This window comes from Trachinotus anak, unplaced genomic scaffold, assembly GCF_046630095.1.
Source record: "Trachinotus anak isolate AG129_WGS33_773 ecotype Australia unplaced genomic scaffold, CSIRO_AGI_Tana_v1 ptg000009l, whole genome shotgun sequence".
NCBI classification, from domain to species: domain Eukaryota; kingdom Metazoa; phylum Chordata; class Actinopteri; order Carangiformes; family Carangidae; genus Trachinotus; species Trachinotus anak.
The window spans coordinates 16611334-16634716 of record NW_027273860.1 but is presented as its reverse complement, the minus strand read 5'-3'; the positions used below and the strand labels follow the sequence as shown (position 1 = coordinate 16634716).

The 23383-nt window shown below is 40.2% G+C and overlaps 1 protein-coding gene across 1 annotated transcript in view; it reads right to left on the bottom strand.

Annotated features, from left to right (window-relative positions):
- Positions 1 to 23383, bottom strand: part of tgfbr1b (transforming growth factor, beta receptor 1 b) — a 71941-nt gene that overhangs the window by 8356 nt on the left and 40202 nt on the right. Inside the window, exons 3-8 of the mRNA XM_071485586.1 lie at positions 22170 to 22439; positions 19293 to 19523; positions 16136 to 16303; positions 14447 to 14603; positions 8117 to 8241; positions 6698 to 6828 (exon numbers count right to left, since the gene is read on the bottom strand). Coding sequence (XP_071341687.1) covers positions 6698 to 6828; positions 8117 to 8241; positions 14447 to 14603; positions 16136 to 16303; positions 19293 to 19523; positions 22170 to 22439 — 1082 coding nt within the window. The remainder of the gene's footprint in view (positions 1 to 6697; positions 6829 to 8116; positions 8242 to 14446; positions 14604 to 16135; positions 16304 to 19292; positions 19524 to 22169; positions 22440 to 23383) is intronic.

The following is a 23383-nucleotide window of genomic DNA, read 5'->3' as shown; positions in this document are numbered from 1 at the left end:
TAAGTCTCTTAAGTTTCATTCTTGCATTAGTGTTATATAAACATTTTTTTACTTAATCATTTCTTGGTGTGATTTCTGAGAAATATGGCTCAACCTAAGTTGTTTCTATGGAAAGTCTTCCCTCTTGTCTCCAACTAGACATCACAAGCAGGCTTCCAGAGTTTACACTAATTTCTTCACGTCTTCCTTGGCGGGGCTGTAAACAGCATCTGGTATGTCTGAGTCAACATGTCTGTGTGAGTGTGTGTCAGTTTTTCTCAGTCTCTCACAGTGTCCGTCTGCTGAGATGCTAGTGCATCATCTGTGAAACTTCCTACAGAGCTCATTAAGACAGCCAACACATTCCAGTCGTCCATTCATCAGGTGGACGAGCGCCAACAACACACTGCTACGAACAAGCAGTATGCCGCGCACGCACACACACACACACACACACACACACACACACTTTTTTTTATTACCACCGTCTCCTTCAGCAGAGCTAGCTGAAGCACAATTCTTACATAACACATAATATCTTTCAGATTCAACTCAGTTAGGATCCATTCTGCTCATTTCCGGCTCTGTATTTTTACTCTGGGACTCCACTAGAGCAGCTTTCCATGATTCACACTTAATAAAAAAAAAAAAATTATTTATCTCACACTGTCTGTTACACAACCCCCCAGTTGAACCTCTGACTGAAACAGGCAATATTTGTACGTGTTCGAACCTGAATCTGATCCAGAATATGAGAGTGAACAGCACCAACATCCGCAGGACGTCTGTTTGGTAAACATTACAGCCATCACCTGTTATTGTGTGACACAGTGCTGTGTTTAATGTTTCAGTTACAATCAGCACATATCATTTTTCTATATATGCCGCTGTGTATAGTTGTATGAGAGGGAAATGCTCTAAAATTCAGACTACAGTGGAAAACGTCTTCTGACAGTTAAAACCAAAGCTAATGCTGTGAGTGAAATGTTATTCAGCTGTCAAACAACTGTATAGTAAACCTGCAGTATACTATCAGTTATTTGTATGCTGGAGTAAATGAAAAGCCTATAATACTGCTCATGTCGAGCTGAGCTTGGAGCTGACAACTGTATAAACAAATCTGTGACGAGATGACGTCAGCTCATCGAGGAAGGAGAAAAAACTGTTGGAAACCTTGATTCAAAGCAGACTGACGCCTCACATTACTTTTACATATGTTTACCTCACTATTTGAATTTCTGGTGATGTTTATTAAGGACAACTAATACTGTAACATATATATATATATATATATACATATATATATATATATATATACATATATATATATATACATATATATATATATATATACATATATATATATATATATATACATATACATATATATATACACATATATATATATGTATATATATATATATGTGTATATATATATATATATATATATATATATATGTGTATATATATATATATATATATATATATATATATATATATATATATATATATATATATATATATACACACATACACATACACACACACACACACACACACACACATACACACACACACACACACACACACACACACACACACACACACACACACACACAGCTGAATGGTGGGATGATCAGGTCCCTCCTGAGGAATACCACTGTTAAAAACAACAACACAGAGCAACTACTGTACAGACTTGACTCTCAAAGACACTACAAGGGGATTTTCATTCTAAGTTTAGGATCCTCACATAGATGCTTTAGATCCTCCTTTAGAGTCTCATTTGATCATGTTTTGTCACAAGGACCCATATGGGAACATTTCAGTTGTTAGTGTTGCTTTGTATGAGGCACATGGTACATTTGTGGTCATGGTCATGGGATATGTGTCTGGTTGTTTGGCTGTTTGTGTGGAGATTATTTCTGATATGGAGCTGAAACGCTTGTCTGGACAGAGATTCTTTTTGTTTTAAAACAGCCTTTTAAAATGAACGCGTGTTAGTGTGGATGTAGTAGTAGCTTTCCTTGCAAAAGGTCACTTTAGTGTTTTTTTTCTCTCTCAACACAATATGCTGCAATAGAGTATCAACAAAGCACTACAGCTAAAAAAAAAAAATTACGACAGAATTAAAACTAAAATTAATTCTGGGTTGTTGAACTGGGGGTGGGGTGTGGGGGGGCAGTTCCACACCAGCACCATCAACCATCAATTTCTGCTATTAATTGATTGAGCTGGGTTTGCAAACACTCCCTGCATCTGCATTTTCAACTTACTAAACCTGTTTGTGTGCATGGCTGCGTGTCATTACTGAATCATTGTTGTGTGACTATGAGAGGCTTTCTGTGTGTGTGTGATGTGTGTGAGTTGATGCAGACATTCCTGTGTTTATCTCCAGACCAAACAGTGAAACCAGATCCCAGCTGCATTTAGTGAATGAACTGCGTCTGGACTCCACCTCCAATAAACCATAAATAGATAAGTCTGAACCGAGTCCAAACAGAAGCTGTGTAACGGTTAATGGCCTGGATGAAGATAAATAGTGGAAATAAAACAGGAGGTTTTACTAGTGGGAAAATACAGAATCAAAATCAGATATTTGATTTGTCTTTAAAAAGTGGAGTTTGGAAGGAGGCCCAGATGGTTGCTCTGAAGTATCTGATAAATATGAGAAAGCTATTGACAAAAAAACCTAACTAAATGGGCCATATTGCATAATAAAAAAGGAAAGAAAAATTGTGTACATGCAATAGGAGCAGCTTTTTCTCAGCTTTTAGAAAAGGGGGCAACACCTAACCCGGTGTATTATACCCCACCGCTCCTGCTCATGAAAGCAATTGACAGAAATCTTCTTCTATACTTTTAAGACTGCCCCAACAACAGTCAAGCTTTATCCTGCACTGCACAACAGATCATGTGAAAACCTTGCTTTAATTCTGAATATTGAACCTAACAGAGACGTCCCCAGCTGGTCCTAAGGTTCTGTATCGGGGCTGATCTGGGCAGATTTTGATTTAATCTGTATGTGCTAAAATAAAGCTGATCGCAGTCGCATCCTTTTCTGTGTTTTGTCCACGTCAGCCCAGCAGTGCTGTAGCTGTTAGGGCTCTTCAGGCTCTACAGTGCAGCATTTAGCTGAAATGAGAATTAGCATGTGACTGTGAAATACTGTCTGCACAGTGGTGAGTAAGACTGAACAAATATACAGACTCACTGAACTCTGATGCGGATAATCATTAGCAGAGCAGCGCAGAAAACACTCAGCCGGCAGCTTCTCAGTTTTACCCGGTGCTGAGTGTCGCTGTCTGTGGTTAAGATGACAAACGTTGCTGGTGGTGCGTCGTATCAGCTGCCGCTAATTAATGTTTGTTCTGTCAGTAATTTGATGACAGGACTACTACATGCTACTGTCAGTGTCAAAGATAGTTGTTTGAGGGAAGAAGCTCCACTCTGTACCACCGCTGAACAACCATGAGTGAACTGAATATTTCTACTTCCATTAAATTCAACAGAGTGACACCTCCTATCTGTAATGGATCGTGTCATGTCACCGTCAGGGGTGGTCTAATTGAACTTTCATATCATATCAATAACTTAAGTTTATGAGCTTTGTATTTTTGAACCACATCTTTCTGTATTTGGATCAAGAAGCTCATAAGAATGAGGTGTGTGGGATTGACTGTCAGAAACATTTAATCATCATTTAAGTGACAAGTATGAGGTCAGACCTGGTCTGGAAAGACTGTGTATTATATACCCACAGAAGACCCCAACAGTTCTTTTGATAACATACTTTAAATGACTTATGAAAGCTGCGGAGCCGATGATTTCATTCAACAGAATGTAATTTTGTGAATAATCTTGTAAATAGATGCATCTATATACTGGGATGTCTCACTGTGTTCCATATATTAACATGCATGTGTGAATAGTGTGAAACATAATATAACATAAAAGAGTATTCAGAAATCATCGTCAATGACTGACAGACACTCCCACAGAAGATTAACTGTCACACAGGAGAGGGGTGGAGCATCATCTATTTAAGATCATGGTTATAGAAGCTGTTTAAATTACTTTGACCGAAATGTAATGATGACCAGTTAATTGTGATGTTGAGCAAGAGCAGTGTGTGGGATTTTCTTACTACTCCAACAGGGATGGGGCCAAAAAAACTTCATCAGAACATCCCTAGAACCTAAAACAACCAATACTTATGTTTTATAGCTGATATTTGGTTCCACTTTGGCAAATCTCCATCATGGAAATTTATTCTGCATCAGCTGTTTGCTCTGAAACCATGGAAACATGGATAACAATCAACTGGATTTGATACTGAAGACGGTGAAGAAAATGTCTGACTTTGATAATCTCAAGTTGTAATAAGAAGCACCTTTTCATTTGGTACCTAAGTGGGTTCACTGATGTTGTAGCAGTGTGTGTGTCTGTGTCTCCTGCTTCCACCGAGTTACAACTATAAGAAAAATGTAGACAAGTTTTGTGCGAATGGTGCTGAAGTTGTTACATAAATAGATAAAAACCCAAGAATATAGATGGAAAACCACAGAGGAGTGCTGTAGCTTTCCACGGTTATAAAAACTATTCAGTCATTAAATACACACAATGTTCTCTCTTGAGATGCCACCGAGATGAGGAAAGTAATGTGTAGAGGAATATAGCCTTCATCAATTTAATGTAAACAAAAGGTAGTGACAATGACTTTGTGTCCTGATCTGATCCAGCGTTTATATCCAGCTTTAAGAAGTTTGGCTGCTTATAAGAGAGTCTGTGTTTATAAAGGAGTCTGGTTTGACTCAAGGCAAACTGACTGGAGCTTGAGCTAATATACTGCTCCTTCACTTAGCAATAATATTGGTGCAGTCCCACATACACAAATATTTAGTACCACTGAAAATAAAACTTAAAGAAACACAATAACTATATTAACATCATAACATCTATTGATGTCTGGGATTAAACAATGTTGTTAAATGAGCTAAATCCAAAGTACATCCACGTATTTCAATCCAAACAAACAGTACAAACTCCATGCGGCTCATTCAGATTAAACTGTCCTGACTGTAGGCAACACACACACACACACACACACACAGGTGTGTGTGCCGCTAACTGAACTAAACTGCAAACCTTACAATCATGTCTCTGCCTCCACATAATACTGTTGTCTACAATTACCAGAATCACACAGAATCACCATACTGTGTGTGTGTGTGTGTGTGTGTGTATGTATCTATAGCACAGTTAAACCTGAAACCAGAGGCTGAAGAAGATACATCACACACACTTTCTCCTCCTGCAAGCTGAGTGGTTTCTTCCTCTCTGGGGACTGTGGGAATGTGTGTGGGAATGTGTGTGTGTGTGTGTGTGTGTGTGTGTGTGTGTGTGTGTGTGTGTGTGTGTGTGTGTGTGTGTGTGTCTCTCACATGATTGAGTGGTGTTATTGGCCCTCTTCAGACCTGGCATTAACATGTGTCATCAGTGATCCGATCACAAGTGGTCAGCTTTAAGTACATCGGCTCACACCTGCTTTTAAATCGTCTCCACATGTGTCTCCAGTGATGGCATCAGACCTCACTTCCCCGCTTCATATGCAAATAAACAGGTATGCAGTGTTGTTTATATCCAATCCAACAGACGGGTTTGTGTGTGTGAGTGAGAGAGAGAGAGAGAGAGTGGCACAGAAGGATTGAGCAAATCAATGCGCTGCACACAGCTCTGAAATCAGATTTTATCCATTCGAAACAGTCAAATATTTTCGGTTTATTTTCTGACAGGACTCATTAGACTGTGTCAGAGCACGTCAGTGGAGGAGGCGGTCCTTCAGTGTGGCCAGGATGCTGAATGTAGCCACATGTGGCCCAGACCACCTCTCAATGTGGTCTGAGTGATCGGATCTCAAATGTGTCCTGAATGCATCCTGGGTGCGTTCACACCGGAACTTAGAGCTGTCCACTTGTGTTCGGCTCACCTGAGACGGATGTCAATACCAGGTGTGAACAGGTCCATTGGAGCTTCAGAATTACAGATGAATACTGCTGACCTACCAAGCTGAAAACAACAGACTACTAGCGGGGCTTTTGCTGCAGAGAGAATTACAAGGCGGCCACATTTCCTTCCTCCTCGACAAACGTGCGTCCTCATGGAAAACGCTGTAATTGCAGCGTTATGCCAGTGTGATGGGACTGTGTTGTAATTAGCACAGTGCATCGGGGAAGGCGCTGCCAAAACTGAGGAAGAAGAGGATGAAAAGAGCTGAAACTTTCCTTACGCCATTTCCTCCACAGAGCTCTTTTGTGTCGACGCACGTCCAATTTCTTAGAAAAGGTTTCCTAAATTCACGTTACTTTAAGGCGAGTTCGTGAGGAGAATCATGAGGGCAGGTGAAACAGTCCAGACATCACCTGATTATTATAGGCAGTTAGAAACAGGTTGCCACACCAGCACGGCAGAGGTCTATTTCACCTCACTCAATGTCCTTGCCTCATCCATCTATCTCTACCGCTACCTCAGTGCTGCCTCATAGTCTGATAATGTCTGGTTTAGTGAAATGGTGCAAAGGCTCATGCCAGAACACATCATGGTCAGAAATGAAACCTTTCTGCACTCTCACCCCTGATTCATTAATGGATAAAAAGAATGACAAAATAAATCTTTGTAAAGTGAGTTCGAGCCAGAAACGACATGACATGAGTCCTACCTCACAGCTCTGCCAGCGGTTGGGAATGTTGGGCCGAAGCTTCTGCTCACAAACCACCTTCCTCATCTCCTCCACCGATGGATCTGACTGAACCAGGTCGTAGTAGGGCAGCTGGTAGTCCTCATGGATGCCTGCCAGAAAAAAAGAAAACATGGTTAATATCCTGGTTTACCAGAGATATAGACTGTTCTTCATCCCTTGCTTTAATGTGGCATCTCTCAAGGTTCAATTTTGGGTCCTCTTTTATTCTCACTTAGCATGTTTCCTGTTGGATTTATGTGAAAGGCAGTTTTCATCAGCTCAGGACCACAGCCAAGTCAAAGCTAAAACATTTTTCCACACTTTTATCACCTCACGGCTGGATTACTGTAATTCCCTGATATGGGGTTGATCCATTCCACCCTTTCTCGATACTAAAAAGTGGGGGGCAATACAACAAATATATACTATGCGGCTTAGAAAAGAATAGGGGAAGACTCTCAAACATTGAGTCCAAACTGTTATGTAATTGTTTTAAGTCTGTTCTCTGGCTGGAGCGAAGAAAGTGAAGCCAAAGTGAGTTTATACATTCACAAACGGTAATTAAAGATGGAGGCAGATGAACTGGTTCAGAAAAGACACAGCACTGGACTAAATGTCGCTCTCAGGGATTCTTGTTGGACACACTGTTTTTGCTGAGCTCTTTGTTGAGCCCCCCCTTTTTGCATGCAGATTTAAAATTGTTCCAATAGAAACCATTGATGAATAAACAGTAAAAAAAAACAAAAAAATGCTGGAAGAATAACTAGAATCATCAAACTGGTGTGATTTTATGCATCAAATGGTGAAATCATTAATTTGTGAAGTACTTTAGAGGAGAGATATATTGTGTATCGTAATACAATCTGAAAATATTGCATTATTATTTATATGCCGTATCGCCCAGCCTTAATTACAAATGGTTCAAAATGTTGTGTCCCACTACTGACCATTTTAAAATCAAACTTTACGACCTAGGGGTTTTTCAGTTCAGAGCTGAGCTGACCTTATGATTTTGGTCTTAATTTATTTTACTGTCTTTTTCTGCTGGATTTTAAGTCTACCATTTCTTTTGAATTGGCTTTGTTTTTAACCTCATGCAATGTACAGTTTTATGTTTACTAATCCATCTGCCAGGACTGTGAAGTAATTTGGGTCAGCATGTGTTATATAAAATAAATTAACTTGGCTTGACTTGGATTTGCATTAAGGTGGTTACCTGGTACGTTTTTCAAACTGTCTGCGATCGGGTATCCATCCTTCCATCTATGCAAATATTCCCATAATTGATTCTGCTCCTCTTTTGCTCCATTCATCAATCACTCCCTCCATTAATCTGACAACCTCCCATTCATTCACTCAATGATTCACCCCCTCCACCCCCTCTCATTTGATCCTCACCTCCCATAGAGCAGCGGCTGGCGATCTCCCAGAAGACCAGTCCCATGGCGTAGATGTCAGCTCGCTTGAAAGACTCAAAGTGTTTCATGTTTATGGAGTCGTCCAGGACCTCTGGAGCCATATACCTGAGCAGACAGATAATGGATTGTTACCAAACTATTCAGACAGTTAAGCACCCGTTGTTGAGAGGATCATCTATAACACACTGGAGGAAAAAAAACAATATGGAGTCAGGACACAAAGCAGCATGTTGGTGTGCAGTAATATATTGTGTTTTAGTCCAGACTGAGAGCCAATGTACCGTCCCCCTAATTCTTAAGGCTAAGATGATCATACAGTCGAATACCAACCTTTTTTAAAGGTTAAATAAAAACACTAACTTCATGTGCTCTGATTGTTGATTCGTGCTTCAAAGCACTTGCTAGGAGTGTCATAAGAGGCTACGGAGCCCACAGGAGGAACAGTGGAAACCCCTAGCAAGCATTGATAAGCAGTGTATAAACCAAATAAACACATTATAATATAGTTGTCAGCAGACATAAGTGCATTTTAAGGGTTTATTGTAGCTCAGTATTTGTCAACAAGTGTAACTTCTACAAAGTAACTTCTATGAAGACACATTTTATATTGTAACAACAGTATTTTACTGTCAGTTATTATCTGTTTATACAGCAGCCTCCACTTACTGGTGCCCACGGGGAGAATTAGGGTTGTTGACAAATACATTTCTATGCACATATCTGGTTGAAACTACATTACAGTCAGTAATCAACCTTTATTTAATACTATAAATGCTAACTAGGGAACCGAACAGCAAACTACCTTATTTTGTTCCTTTAACTGCATCTTTAAATCTATACTCACAACATGACATCATGCCTAATTAAAAATGCATTATGATCTGAAAAAGGTTTAAACTAACACGAACATGAATTAAGCTTTGTGTCAAACCAACCATGTATTGACAGATCTAAGTCTAACTCTACTTATAACCTCATTTATTTTATCTCCTCTGCCTGAGATGTCACTTTCCTAATGGTTTGTTTTCAGTTTTCTTTTTTTAATGCTAGGGTGACCCCATAATAAACTACCAGTATAAGTGATAGTAGATAAAAGCTACAGTTTTGTGTACAAAACTATTTTCAAAGATATATCTAAAGCTTTTATGAGGCTTCAGGCATCTTGGCAAGACAAACCAAGTGGGTATTTTTTTATTATTATCCTTCTGCCGCAGCTCAGCAGGGAAACACTGTCCAGGGAAAGAAAAAGAGGAAATTTTATGTTAACAGACAAACTTTGGAAGACATCCACTTTATTTGTCTCACACAGACTACTGAAGCATCATATTAGCTTTTGATAAACTTAACACTTACACTGAAGGCACATTATGAAGGGACCTTTCTGTGGTGGCCAGTATGAAGAGGAGGAATGATTATAGCAAACAAAAACTGTTTCAGTGTTCATGTGGGCGTCTGTCTGTTGTTTTAAGACAGGACTGAACATCCTGTTGTTCTGTCAAGAGGAAGCCTAACATTTGAAGGAAATGAGCAGGACCGGAGGAATAACGCTAATTAATGTGAATTAAAAAACATTTTGATTGGTACCATTAAAATATGTATCAATCCATAAATTAGTGAGTAATTATTAGACTTATCTGTCAGAATAAAAGCCCTTCCTTTAGTTTAATAATCCATGCAGCCGTTTGAAGGCAGCAGAACAGATCTGATAATTAAATTTACAGCTTCCAATTTGAAAAGAGCACCATCGCGGTTAAGACCCATGACACACTGTGACTCACTGTGCTGCGCTGATTTAATCAATGCTGTAGAAGAATCACAAAAACCTCAAATAACTTGACCACATCAAATTGGCTGAGAAGCTTCAATCTCTGCTCACACTGAAATCTGATAATCAATAAGAACTAAACCTGTGGGCACTGATGTGCACACAGTCCGAGCCACACACCGCTGATGATCTGTAATGAGATAGATTCAGCAGTGTAATCAAATAACCTCTACCCTGGGCATTAGAGACCAAGTCTTAATTGAATTCTCCAAGTGACTGGTATACAAAGAATGAATGGACGGCCTTCATGAGCAAACAGCTGCTCCTTCAGATAAAACAGAAGATGAAAACATCACATTGAAAACAATAGAGCTTCATTAAAGGAACTCAGAGGAATTATGTGGTGAACAGCAATGAAGCAAGTTAATCATTATTTAAAAAAGCTGTCTTTATATATGTGCGTATTCAAAAACAAAACCACAAACAGACACCATTTAAATCTGAGTCTGTAGGAGAGGCTTTTGATCAAGATTGATATTGAATAAAATCAGGGCCTGAACATTATCACGTAACTTCACACAGCCAGATAGTGAATTAGTGTGTTTGCTAAAATGCTGAAATTTTATAAGATTAATGTATTAACTCAGTGTTTTGAACAAAGTAAGAGAAGAGCCCTGACCAGGTAAAGTGGTAGCAGCAAAACCCCAGAGTGTGTTGAGCTGAGCAAGAGTGTGTTTTATTTCTAATGAATTCAACTATAATCATAAACCTTGTTTATACTTGTTTTCCCCTGAAACATAAAATAATAGTTACAATACTGTAGTTACTGTAGTTTATGTTTCAGGGGTTTATATATACTTGTATTTGATGTTTCAGGTATAAGAGATGCTCCCATAAACCAGATATGCAATATTGTGATTATCTGACAAATATTGTGATTGTGATATGAACTAAGATTTCAAGTTGATATGGTAATTTTGCATTTAATTTTTACTGAAAGTTATTTAATAATCATAATTTTTTATTTCTTGTACCAAACAGGCTTATTCCTTTATGTCTGGAGAATATGATTTATAGGCTGGGGCATCTCTGTAGCACCACAATGCATCATTTATGGTGTGTTGTGACACATTTAGTTTTTACTTTTTAGTTCTAATTGAACTGAAACAGCTTTTCAAAGTTTTAGCTGCCACATGCCAAGATACAAGGTACAGTAAGCAAAGCAGTGAAATGAGGGTCGGACTTGACAGCTGGGCAGACTGTGTTCAACTGTTTTAAACAGCAAAAAATATTAATTGCAAAATATTATGAAAAACATTGCAAATGACAGGAAATGTTGCAATATTTGATATTATCAAATCAAACCAGATCGGTCCAAGCCCAGTAATTCTATGATGCATGAAGTGTTGATGGTGTTGCAATAGATAAGACAGTAATGTGAACACATTCTGACTTCTAGACGGCAAAAAAAAAGGAAAAGAAAACAAACAAATCAAACTGTATCTAACAAAAAGCATTGGATATTAGTTCTCTTACTACAAACAGCAGAATGTATCAGTGAGTTCTGGTTTCAAAGTCAGATGGCTTTGGGATCTAGACTGTCAGACAGTAGGACACAAAAAAACTGACAGGTGCTAAAAACAGACGCCTCAGTGAAACAATACAATTTTAATGAAAGCAACATGCCTTCACATTTCACAGAAAACTACATGTTTTCAATTAAGTGCAACTTTTGGGTTGGACTGATACTTTGCCAGAAGTTTATGGGATCATTATAGAAAGTCAGACAAACACTAGTGGAATCAGATCATCAGTATGTAACGTGGATTTCAGCCAAGGCCAGAGCTTCTGTCTCCACTGACCGAAGGCTTACTGAATCATTTAGTGGCACTGAAATACACCCGCAGCATCAAACCGCCGCAGAAAGCAATAGATAAGCAACAGATAAGAGGAGGAGGCAGGAGGAGGACATAAACAAGACAAAAAAGAAGGGGAAAGAAAAACATTCCGGGATGAAAGCTATGCCGGTATCACTGCGGGAGGGAAGAAGACTGTCGGATAGAGAGCTGCTGTGGCCTCAGTGCACTGATCCCTTCCCAACCCTGCAGCTACACAAGTCTGCATAATGGAACAAGAGATGTCTGGACAGAGAGACACAAAGGGAAAGTGAAAGTCTCCAGCTGGACAGAAGTGATGAATAATTATTTGTGTGGGTATTACAACAGTAAAATTTCATAAGCTTTGAATAAGAGATTTTTCAGAGTCAGTAGCTTGACTTCTTTTTAAATGTGATTTGGTTGGATTTATAACTTTTGTTAAGTTTATGTAAGCCTGTGTCAGACCCACAGTCTCACGCTACAATTATTATAATATATATTATATTATATATTATTATGTACTATATAACAAGTACTGTGTTTGTATCTTAGAGCTCCACCAGAAACCATTAAAACACAACAGTGAAGCTCAGTGTTGCACTGGTTGACATGTTCCTTCATCACGTAGTTTCTTTTGACTCAGTCCCCTACACACACCATCCTGCTGCCCCAAATACTCACTAGAGTACTAGATGTGGATTAATCCGCCACTGAAAATAGTCTTCAACAAATGCACAATTTCCTCCTGTCAGAGTAATGTTTGATAAACACTACAGTGACCAGCTGTTTGAACTATACATGTGATGTATTTCACCTTCAGTAGAAACCAGTGGGCATGGGTTAGTGCCACAGACGGAGCAGGTCGTAGACAGATTAGAGTTGCTTTGTTATCAACATGCTTTTGCTTCATGTTATGACTAAGTGGCAAAAAATATGTTTCAGTGGTTTTAGTAGCCAAAGTTACCGTATTTTCCGCACTATAGGGCGCACTGGATTATAAGGCGCACTGTCAATGAATGGTCTATTTTTGAACTTTTTTCATATATAAGGCGCACCGGACTATAAGGCGCATTAAGCGAAACAAAACAGTCAGATAAGTCAGTCAAACTTTATTAAACGCGTTCACAATAACTCCCAACCTTGTTCAGTTGTAACACGTAAAAAAAACACAGTCTGATACCGCTAAATCAAACGTTAGCGTATTCACAGTAACTCCTTATAGGTCCTTATACACACACACCGCGACGCTCCTGACTACGGTAGCCGTAATGCTGCAAGCGGTGCGGCTTTGTAGTTTACCAAAGTCGTACTAAAACATTTTGACAGAGCGCCGTGAGCGCCGTGTACCACACAAAATCACTTCGAGGTCAGTAAGCATAATCCATATATCCATATATAAGGCGCTCCGGATTATAAGGCGCACTGTCGTTTTTTGAGAAAATTAAAGGCTTTTAAGTGCGCCTTATAGTCCGGAAAATACGGTAGTTTTGCTGGTCCTGCTGTGGTTTAACCAGTTTAACCAAGATAGATGCACTGTGCTGTGTACACAGTGGTAGTTTACTATGTTGTTATCATACTTGGCCTGAGGCTGCAACTATTGCTTATTTTCTTTATTGACTAATTTGACAATTAATTTCTTGACAAAATCATTCATTATTTGACCCATAAAACCACAAAAACGGTGAAAAAAAGAAAAAAACTTCAAAATCCAAAGTGAAATATCAAAATGTTTTGTTTTGTCTGTCCAGCAGTCTAAAGCCCAAGGATATTCAGTGTACTACCACAGAAGACAAAGACCACCAGCAAAAACATTTGAGAAGCTGTAAGCAGCCCATTATCAAAATTGTTACCGATTAATTTTCTCTCACAGGCTAATCACTTAATTTTTTAAGTTCTACTTTCACATCAGTGAAGGTGAAAAACCTCGCACGTCCCTCATCTCTGTGAGCACTGCATCAGAAACTGGCACCTTCACAAAATCCTGTTAACAGAAATCACAAACACATCCCTGTGTCTACCATGTTGGTTTTTATACTTGTTTTTTTCCCCCAAACGTCCCTGAGCTGCACATGAAGAAGACAGGAAAGACTCAAGGCTACATTGTGGTGGCACTGGAAGAGTGTTTGGCAACAACGATTCGTTCCAAGGTCCATGATGGACTGAGGTTGTGAGAGGCCGAGGCTCTCAGGGGAAACGCACAGCGCCATCTCTGATAGTCTGAGCACCATCACAGCCTGTTTCCACCCTCCTGAACAGCCAGAAAAGATGATTGATTTGAACTGAAGATGAAATCCTGCTAAACTTGAGAGCTGGAATAGAGTCACCTCTTGAAGACTGAATAGTCACTGAGACAGCAGTGGCCTAACTTGTCTGTTTACACCCCCAATTCACTGTTGTCGTTTTGAAGCTCAGAGATCACACTCCCTCACACAGACAACACAGCACCTGCCTAGACGGCAAAGCAGAGGTGAGTTTATCCTGAAAGGAAACTCATGTCATAAAGACAGACAGCCCACAGTCAAAATGGCTGAGCCAGAGGATTTCAGTTACCTCTTGACAGACTCACAGTGAATACAGGACAAGATGGAGAGGAGCACCTGCGATCATAAGTCAACTGCTCTACAGAAATCTGACAACAACCCATTTTAAGTGTAATAGATGACGTTACCTTTTGGTTCCCACTCTGTGGTTTGGAGCGATGTCGATGGTGTCGGTGGCCGAGTCGTGGCGAACAGCTAGACCCAGGTCAGCGATGCAGCAGGTCCCGTTCTTCTTTACTAGAATGTTCTTTGACTTCAGGTCTCTGTGGGCGATTGCCGGCTTACCTGGAGACAGAGGGTCATGTGTTCAACAAAAGCCCCGCATGAACTAAAGCTGAATATGAATAACTGAGCATTCTGTGCATGAGCTATTCAGGAGGACGCTGAATAGAAAAAAATAAATATCGGTGATGATGAATTCACTTTGACACTTTTGATATCATAATACAGCTTCTTTGAACTAAGGCGGGATGTGACCTAAAATTTGTAATCACACATCATTGGTTGGTAACTGCCATTATCACAGGGTGCAGACTATTTAGAGGCTATTTCCACAAAGCGCCTACTGACGTAGTTACAGTCAGGAGAAGCAATGATTTTATGAGTCTGAGAGAAAAGGATGCATCTGCATTATTTCGATATCTGACAGGAATGTTTTTCAAATTTCATTTCTAATAGTTCTTGCTTTCAATAACATTTCGCTTTTTGATATCAAGCTTCTTTTCCACTACAGGCTTTTGTCGGGGATGGGAAAGGGAACAATCTACATTTATGCCCCGGTCAAATGACTCTGCAGTAGATGTAGGTATTTATCGCTCCACCTCCAATCGTTAGGGATGTAAACACAACACCTGGGTGAACACGCTAATGTTCGTCTCTTTCTGTCTCTCAGAGCACAAAACACTATAAACAGACCTGTCACCTGCCCACCACGGTGCTGTTAAACCAGAAACACCACGGCTACACAGCACTCAAAGATGAAAAGAGTGAGCTGCAGGCCTGACATAAGTTTCAAAAACACAAAGTCACCGATCGAATTTGCTCACACAGATGCACTGACACTTAGAGGAGCTCCAACCCGGGATTAGAGTTTGCACGGCGGCTAACCGCACACTCTTTCTTCCCTGTGTGTGTGTGTATGTGCTCTGTAACCACATGTGATGACATTGCTCCCTCCAGTTGTGTGTGTTCTGAACAGAAAGGCAAACTCAGCTTTCAGTGTAAAAATGTGTTCATTGGTTTACCTGCATTTAAAAAACCCGCTTAAACCTGCTAATTTTGGAGTAAAAAAGCGTGTCAGATAGCACGGCAACCCACCCAGGAATCTTAAAATGGCTACATACATACACTTCCTGCTAGAGAAGCTTTTAAACTTGTGGCTTTAGCCACAAGCAGTAAAGGTTGAGCTCTCAGACCGACGTTGTGTGCATCAGCTCAGACTGATTCTGACTCTTCCTCCAGACACTGTCCTTTCTGTACATTTATACAAACCCAGAAGAGCAAGGTTTCATGCAAGGTGTTCAAAAAAACACATGCAAAATACAAATAAACATCAGCTTTTGTCAGGCTAGTTTTAGAAAATGAGGTTGTGTCAAATTAAGCTGCTGAGGGCATTTCTCATAGGCTTTTAATTCTTCAGTTTAGTTTTATGGAGTTAAGAGTCTGTTTGTTAAATAATGTCATGAGCAGCAAAAACTACAACACAATCCATGATACAAAACGATGAACTGTGAAAATGAAGATAATGGTATTGCACATTTACAATAGTGCCCACATAATACATGTGCCTTCAACAAACATTTGTGTGTGCATCTCACCTTGTGTGCCCACTATCTCCATGTGGAGGTGAGCGAGGCCGCTGGCTGTGGACAGGGACAGTTTGATCATGCCCTCCACGGTGACGGTGTAGCGGTTCAGGTAGTCAAACAGGGAGCCGTGTTCGTGGTAGTCTGACACCAGCCACAGCTGAGTCCACGTCCCATTATCTACACACAGAGAGGGAGACGAGCAGGGAAATAAAAGGTTAAAGACAGAAGTGGTTTTGTCCTTTTGCTTTTCCAGCCTTACTCATATAGTCTGTCATTACATGTCAGATGTTGTTGGTGGGCAAGTTCAAATATTATCATTAATGTTATTATTATTGTTGTTCCACTGTTTTTTGATTCGTAAGTCCTACATGCTTCGACATAGGAACTCGATTCAAACTTTTAAATGTTTAGCTCTAGTAGGACAGAATCAAATACATATTTTTTCTTACATTTCATACTTTCAACCTTTTGTCTGCATTTTTACATAGAAACGAAAGAGGGAATGTTCAGGATTGTCAGTTTTTCAACACAGACCCATTCAAAAGTCAAAATGTTCAGAAACTTGTTTTCATATTTTAAATCCCATTCAAACTTGTGAAAATATTCAGCTTTGCTTTATTTGAACCTTCATTATAACAGGAGTGAATGAGAGAAACCTTCAAACCCACCCATCCTCTACCTCTTCCTACTCAGAGCAGCGGTCAACAACCTTTTCCAACTCGCGACTCACCTATGATGTCAACACACAAAGACTTGATCTACAAACTCAAACTTACTGAGAAAATAAATTAATATTTACTTCTCAACTGATGAATTTTCTTTTCGCCCACATTTAAACCATGAGATACAGACTTCGATCCATCAAAAATCATAAAATGAAAAGAATCATGCTTGGATTTCACATTTAATCCTTTTCTTACTTACTAAAGGTTTATATTTGTATTTTGATACAAATTTAAGAACTTCTGCAAGAACACAATGCAGAAAAGCCTTTTTCAAAATTATCAAGGTCACAAAACAAAACCTTCTTTTTAATTGTATTATTTTACATTTCCATTATAACATTTTTAGACAACAGTGTAAGACTGCAACAGTGTGTTCAAGTATTAAACATATATGTGCCAACATAACATAATAAGGAGAAGTCTCCACAATAAACTCAACATTATAAAACTAAGCCTTTTCTAAGAAAAAACACTTATTTGCCTTTACGATGCATTTGTAGCCTAGTGCGTCGCCATCTTTGTTTTTGTCACAGCTGACGTCATGAGAGTGGTTGTTTACTAAGAAGCCTGAGTACCACACTGTCTCAGCATGCACTAAACTGGCCACTGACGTCATCAGATGTTGGTATTTGGTTGAATGTAGGTCGTGATGTTGGGTGACCAAAATGCCATGTCAGGACGACGTCTATCGCCGAAGTTAATTTGACGGAGAATACTGACGACAGCTGATGCTGATATTTTGTCAGTTTTACACTGTGTTGTAAGTAACCAAAATCCAACATCTTCCAAATGTCTCGTGTCAAGGTAATCTTGACACAAAAGTATCGACATTCTAGTTGAGAGCAAAACCCAACCATCAGCTAAACACCACAATGTCAGTTAGTGGATGTTGGGTTTTGACATCAACCTGATTTTCATTTCCAACCAAAAGTTAACGTCGGTCCGACGTTAGGGTGGTTAGACTCAAACGTCTTTCTGGCGTTATATTGACATCCGGTGGCAGGAGGGTGTGCTTCAGACTAGTTACATGTTGGTACAATGACATTTAAATGTTTTGATGAATTGAAAAGATCCACAGACCAAGACAGGAACATCTGCTTTTAACCACGATAAGAGCAGAAGCAGTGGTAAGACGGATAACGTTACCTGAATATGAAACACAGTGCAGTGGGAATAATCTGTGATGCCAGTGTGAGGCTTCACTCATGTCAATCAACAGCAGGTGAGCTCGGCATAAAAACCATCATTCAGCGAAGGTACTTAGCTGACAAACCACACGAGACCCCTCTCCATACGAAGCCTACGTCGCACCACTGTCTCCTTACCGCTGTGCTTATAATGTCAGCTGCTGTCAACATGGATTCATGACACACTGAAACAAATATAAAGTGTCATACACTGTGACAAATACACAGGCTGCTCACAAAAATTAAAAGACAACTTATTTCCATTGTGATCCTTATGGGCCCACAACCCTGCGAGCGCTGATTTCCATATTAATTCCAGTCACGCACGGTAGAATGAATAATTGAATGTGACTTTATTGATCTGAGTTCACCGCTCTCCTTTGTGCGGTAGTACTCCTGTGAACATCCTAGGGGTGATGCAAAAGGACCGTCTTTGTTCTTCTTCTCTTTTTTGTTTTTCATGTGAAACTAGTTGAATTTCAGGTTTGATAGCAGAACCATGTTTTCCCCAGGGTAAAAAGCACACGCTCATATTTTTCTGTACTTCATCTCCACTTTACCAACCAGGGCTTGTTGATGTATCACACAGTGGTAATTTGCAATAGCAGGAAAGTCGTGGTCATGAACAGCAGAGCGACACTGCAAGTGTCCCATCTGTGGTCTTCACGACCGGTTTCTGAATAGGGATGCTGTTTTATGTGGATGCACCGTACAGTAAATAGCTTCATCATATTCTCTCCTGCCGTTGCCCATTTCATGATTTTATCAGCACTTTTCTTCTTGGTGATTATCAGACAATGCATTTACCCGGTATTAGCGGTTCATAGTTCTTAATTTAGACTCAGTCGTTGTCCTGTCGGGAAATCAAAGCTTCTGATAGACTGAGAACACAACAGTGCGCAGAGCTTTTGGAGCTGTTAAACTGTGTGGTAATGTCTGCTTGGTCTTCACAGTGAACCGTTACTCCCCCGTACTGTCTACTAATTTGTCTATTCACAGCGAACGTCTGCACTACTTCCACCTTTAGCAGCGCTGCTTTCCTGCTCTGACAGCTCAAGGTTCACAAATAATTAAATCAGCCCACACTGTTATTTGCTTGGGATCTGGTAGGCTTTCATAAATCTTCTGCCTACCTTTAGTCAGATTTATATTTAATTCTTCCTCACTGTATGCCAACTCGAACTCTTTCCCCACAACAAGATGTGCAGTCTTATCTTAATCCAGCCTCTCAGAGATCTACTGGAGGTTACTCACCTTTGTTGTCAGCTGCAATGAAGCCCAGAATGTTCTCGTGTCTTAGCATCACGGTCTGGTAGATCTCAGCCTCGCGGAACCAGGAGCGCTCCTCACGGGAGGAAAAGATCTTCACGGCCACCTCCTCGCCACGCCACTTGCCCCGCCACACCTCTCCAAAACGCCCTTTACCAATGCTCTCCTGGAGGATGATGGTCCTGGCGATGGTCCTCTGGACCAGTAGTGGTAGGCCTGTGAAGAAAGGAAAGACAAAAACATTTTTAAAAGACGACAGTAACATGATGATGAGGACCATGTGGTTTATTTAAGAGATCTAAATCAGAAGAAAATCCACAGAAAATGTCAGTCACTTGTAACATTGTTAAATTCTCTTTGTTGTGGCGGAGGCAGAAGACTCAATGTCAAAACCTCAAAACCTCCGTTAACAAACCTGTAACTACTAAATCGGCACCGCTCTGAAAGGTCATACTTCTACAAGAATATGTTTGGAATATTTCAAGAATGAAATCTCAAAATATCAAGAGATATTAAAATACTAAAATACTAAATTAACTATTAGAGAGGGAAAGAAAACTGTCCTTCATCATTACTGACATCACCTGTCCTGAAAAGTAAACATAAAGAAACTGGATCAAATGATATTGAGTAACTGCTGTGAGATCATGTGTCTCACTATAAGTCCGAATTAATAAAACCAATGACAAGGGAGAGCAGAAGAGAGCTGTGTGCTGACTCCACCAGAGATCTGGATCCCTTAAACTTTGTTTTTCCTTTTTGCTTGTTCTTATCTTGTGAGCACCACAACTATTGATTTTTTCACTCTGAGCAGGACCTTCACCGAGCAGGACACTTTACAGGGAAAAACTAGTTTGTCAGGACTCTCTGGTGGACAAACTATGTCATGGTGACTTGATTTCTAAATAACCTAATTTGGTATTTCTGCACTGTACTGTACTCTGGCAGGGAGAATGTAAACTGCTCCACACACTGAGCACTACTTGCTTACTACTACGTTTTAAAATGATTGTTCATACATTTTACAACTCATAAAAGTGGACTTTGTGTTGCATTACGCTTTAATATCTCATTTGAAGCATGATGACCTTTTAAATGATAATATTATGACCTTTTTTCTCCTCTTTAACAAAAGTGGCCTTCATACAGTACATCATCACACCGCACGTCCATTGGCATCAATAGCCTGAAGAAAACCACTTCACTCTCTCCACCACTGTTTATCATTTGTGAATGTTTTGTCTTCTCTCTGTGAGGAATCAGCTTTGAACTGATGATATTTACTAGTTCTGTCGAGGTAAACACGAGGTTTATCTTCTGCTCATTAACTCTTATAACGACATATTCTGATAAAACAGTGTCAAGTGTTTGACCAAAGTCTCTTTGAAAGTTTGCTTGCTTAAGTGCTGGATTTGCTGCAATGGAGTTTCCTCCTCTGAGCAAATTTGTCCAGATACATTTCCAAACTTAACAACAGAAAATTCTACAACAACTGTAAGAAGCTTAAATGTGGAAACTTTTTTTCAGCTCACTGGTTCGGCAAACTGCTGATGAGGGAACAGAAAACGAAAGTGGAATGAAAAACCTCCTCCAATTTCAACAGGCAACACGCGCGCACACACACACACACACACAAGTACCAGTTACACACACACGGTTGCATATTGTACAATATGGTGTAAATAGCTACGAAGACTGAATCCAAGTCCTTCCTTGGCAGTGTGGTGGAGGTGCCAGTCGGCACAGAGAGGTGCTAATTTATGGCGAGCATAAAGAAGAGCTTTTGCCAGTACTGTGTGTGTGTGTGTGTGTGTGTGTGTGTGTGTGTGTGTGTGTGTGTGTGTGCGTGTGTATGGCCTGAATCTGGGCCAGCTACTCATTATAACACTACGTCTACTTTAAGATGTGTGCAGCTGCAGCATCTTATTACTGTACTTGTGCGCGCACACAAACACACACACACACACACACACACACACACAGACACACGTGCGCAGAGGACAGTGCACTCCTAGGACCTTAAAATACAGATGCATGTTCACAGAAACAGGATCACACAAAGTAATAACTGAGGCATCCCTGAGTTATCACTGCAGGGGAAATATTATTTTTCACACATGTAAAATTTCAGCTTCTGTTTGAAATTCGAGTCCTTTTGTGACACAAAGATAAAAACGATGCACTTTATGTTATCATAACAGATTCTTGTGGAAGAATGTACACAAAGACCCAATGTGAGAGGGACCACAGGATAATGAGACCAAATCAAACAGTGTGGTTGATCTGATCTGAACAGAACAGAACAGAGAGAGATCACAAAGACTGCCAGCAGCTTAATGAGCCACTAATTAATGAGCAGAGACACATGTTACATTGACACTAAGAACTGACTGTGTGCACTTCACTCTCTCTGCTTGCCTCAAAAAAAAAAATCAGGTTTTTTTTTTTTTTTTCTGTGGTGATGTTACTCGCCACTTTATCAGACCTGAGCTATTAGACACGCTGACAGGAGGAGGAGTAAAAAGCAGCAGAGGCTCTTTGAAGTGACTGCAGCCAGACAGGAAATTAAAGATTTATGTTTATTATTTATTTTAAAACAGTTTCTATATGATTCTTGGTTATTTTCAGCTTCTGTATGAACTCAAGAATTTTAGATTTAGGGGAAAGTTTCAGTTGAACAGAGCTGCTAACTGAAAATCAGAGCTGAAACACATTCCCAAACATTTCTTTATCCTTGCAGACGTGTTCGGTCATCATGAGGTCCAACCAGAACACTGTCTTTTCAAAGTATTCCTGTGGATGTGGCCCTTAAAAAGGTTCCTAAAATGTTTTCCCAGACTGTCCAGGAACATCTGGACCCACCTGATCCAGAGCCTGAGGTGGTCATGTCGTAGATGAGGTCCTTCAGTGTTGTTCCAACAGTGATAAAGGGGTGGTCCATGGAGGGGTCCTCTTCGTTGGGCACCCGGTGGTGATGGTGATGGTGGGCCCCGGCTCCGCCGGCCCCCAGACCTCTGTGGCTGTGGCAAACATAAAACGCCACAACGAGCAGCAGGCAGAGCACGCACACCGGGCCGGCGATCACCGCTGCGAGGGCCACGGGGCCCAGAGGAGGAGGCTTCACTGTGGGGCCTGAAGGACAGAAAAGCCACAGACGGGTTAGATCATTAAAGTGCATGTGTGACCTATGAGTGTCTCTGAGATCAACATGTAAGCAAAAAAAAGATCAGTGTGTGAGAGATCAGACGAGGCTGCACGCCGTTGGAAAGGTTCAGTTCGAGCATACTGGTGGCTGGCAAGTGGCAGGCCTGAAGTGCTAGCCATGAGCCAAGAAGCTAACGGGCCAAGTGGTGCGGGGGCACATTCCATCTGCTGGGGCTGATGGGAGATTTGGCCCATATCTAACACACACACACACACACACACACACACACACACACACACACACACACACACACACACACACACACTCAAACTCAGGTCTTTCTATAGCTGTGAGGACATTGACTATTTCACATTCAAGTGAAAGTGAAAGTGGAACCAGTTTAGTCTTGAGTTTGTTTGAAGTTTCGCCCCGGCACTTTGATTTGTTTGTGCATCTTTGGTGCAGGCAAAAATGAAAAGAAAAAGAAAAGTGTGCTTGTGAGTGTTTTTTAGAAATTAAATAGTACATTTTGAAGCACAGGCCTCAGCACCCCATTAACGTCCAAATGACCCCAAAGTGGTGACTCATTTGTTTGCGCATCGTTTATGCAAAGCAAAACAAACATTTCTGCTTCATTAATTCTCAAGTTATGGGCATTGCACAGATAGTCAGATAAATAAATTGTCACAGTGTAAGAAGTAATGAGGCACAGCTGTTTGTTTTTGCTTTGCATAAATGCACACAAATGGTGTACAATTGAATGAATACCACTTTGGGTTAATGGGCCGCTGACATTAAAGGCCTGTGCTTAAAATCTTAATATTTATTCATCATATATATCATTAAAATATGTGACATGTTTTTCCAACTGAGCCTTGCTCACTTTAACCCAGTGCAGGAAGCAGAGAGGAAGGAAATGACATTCAGTCAT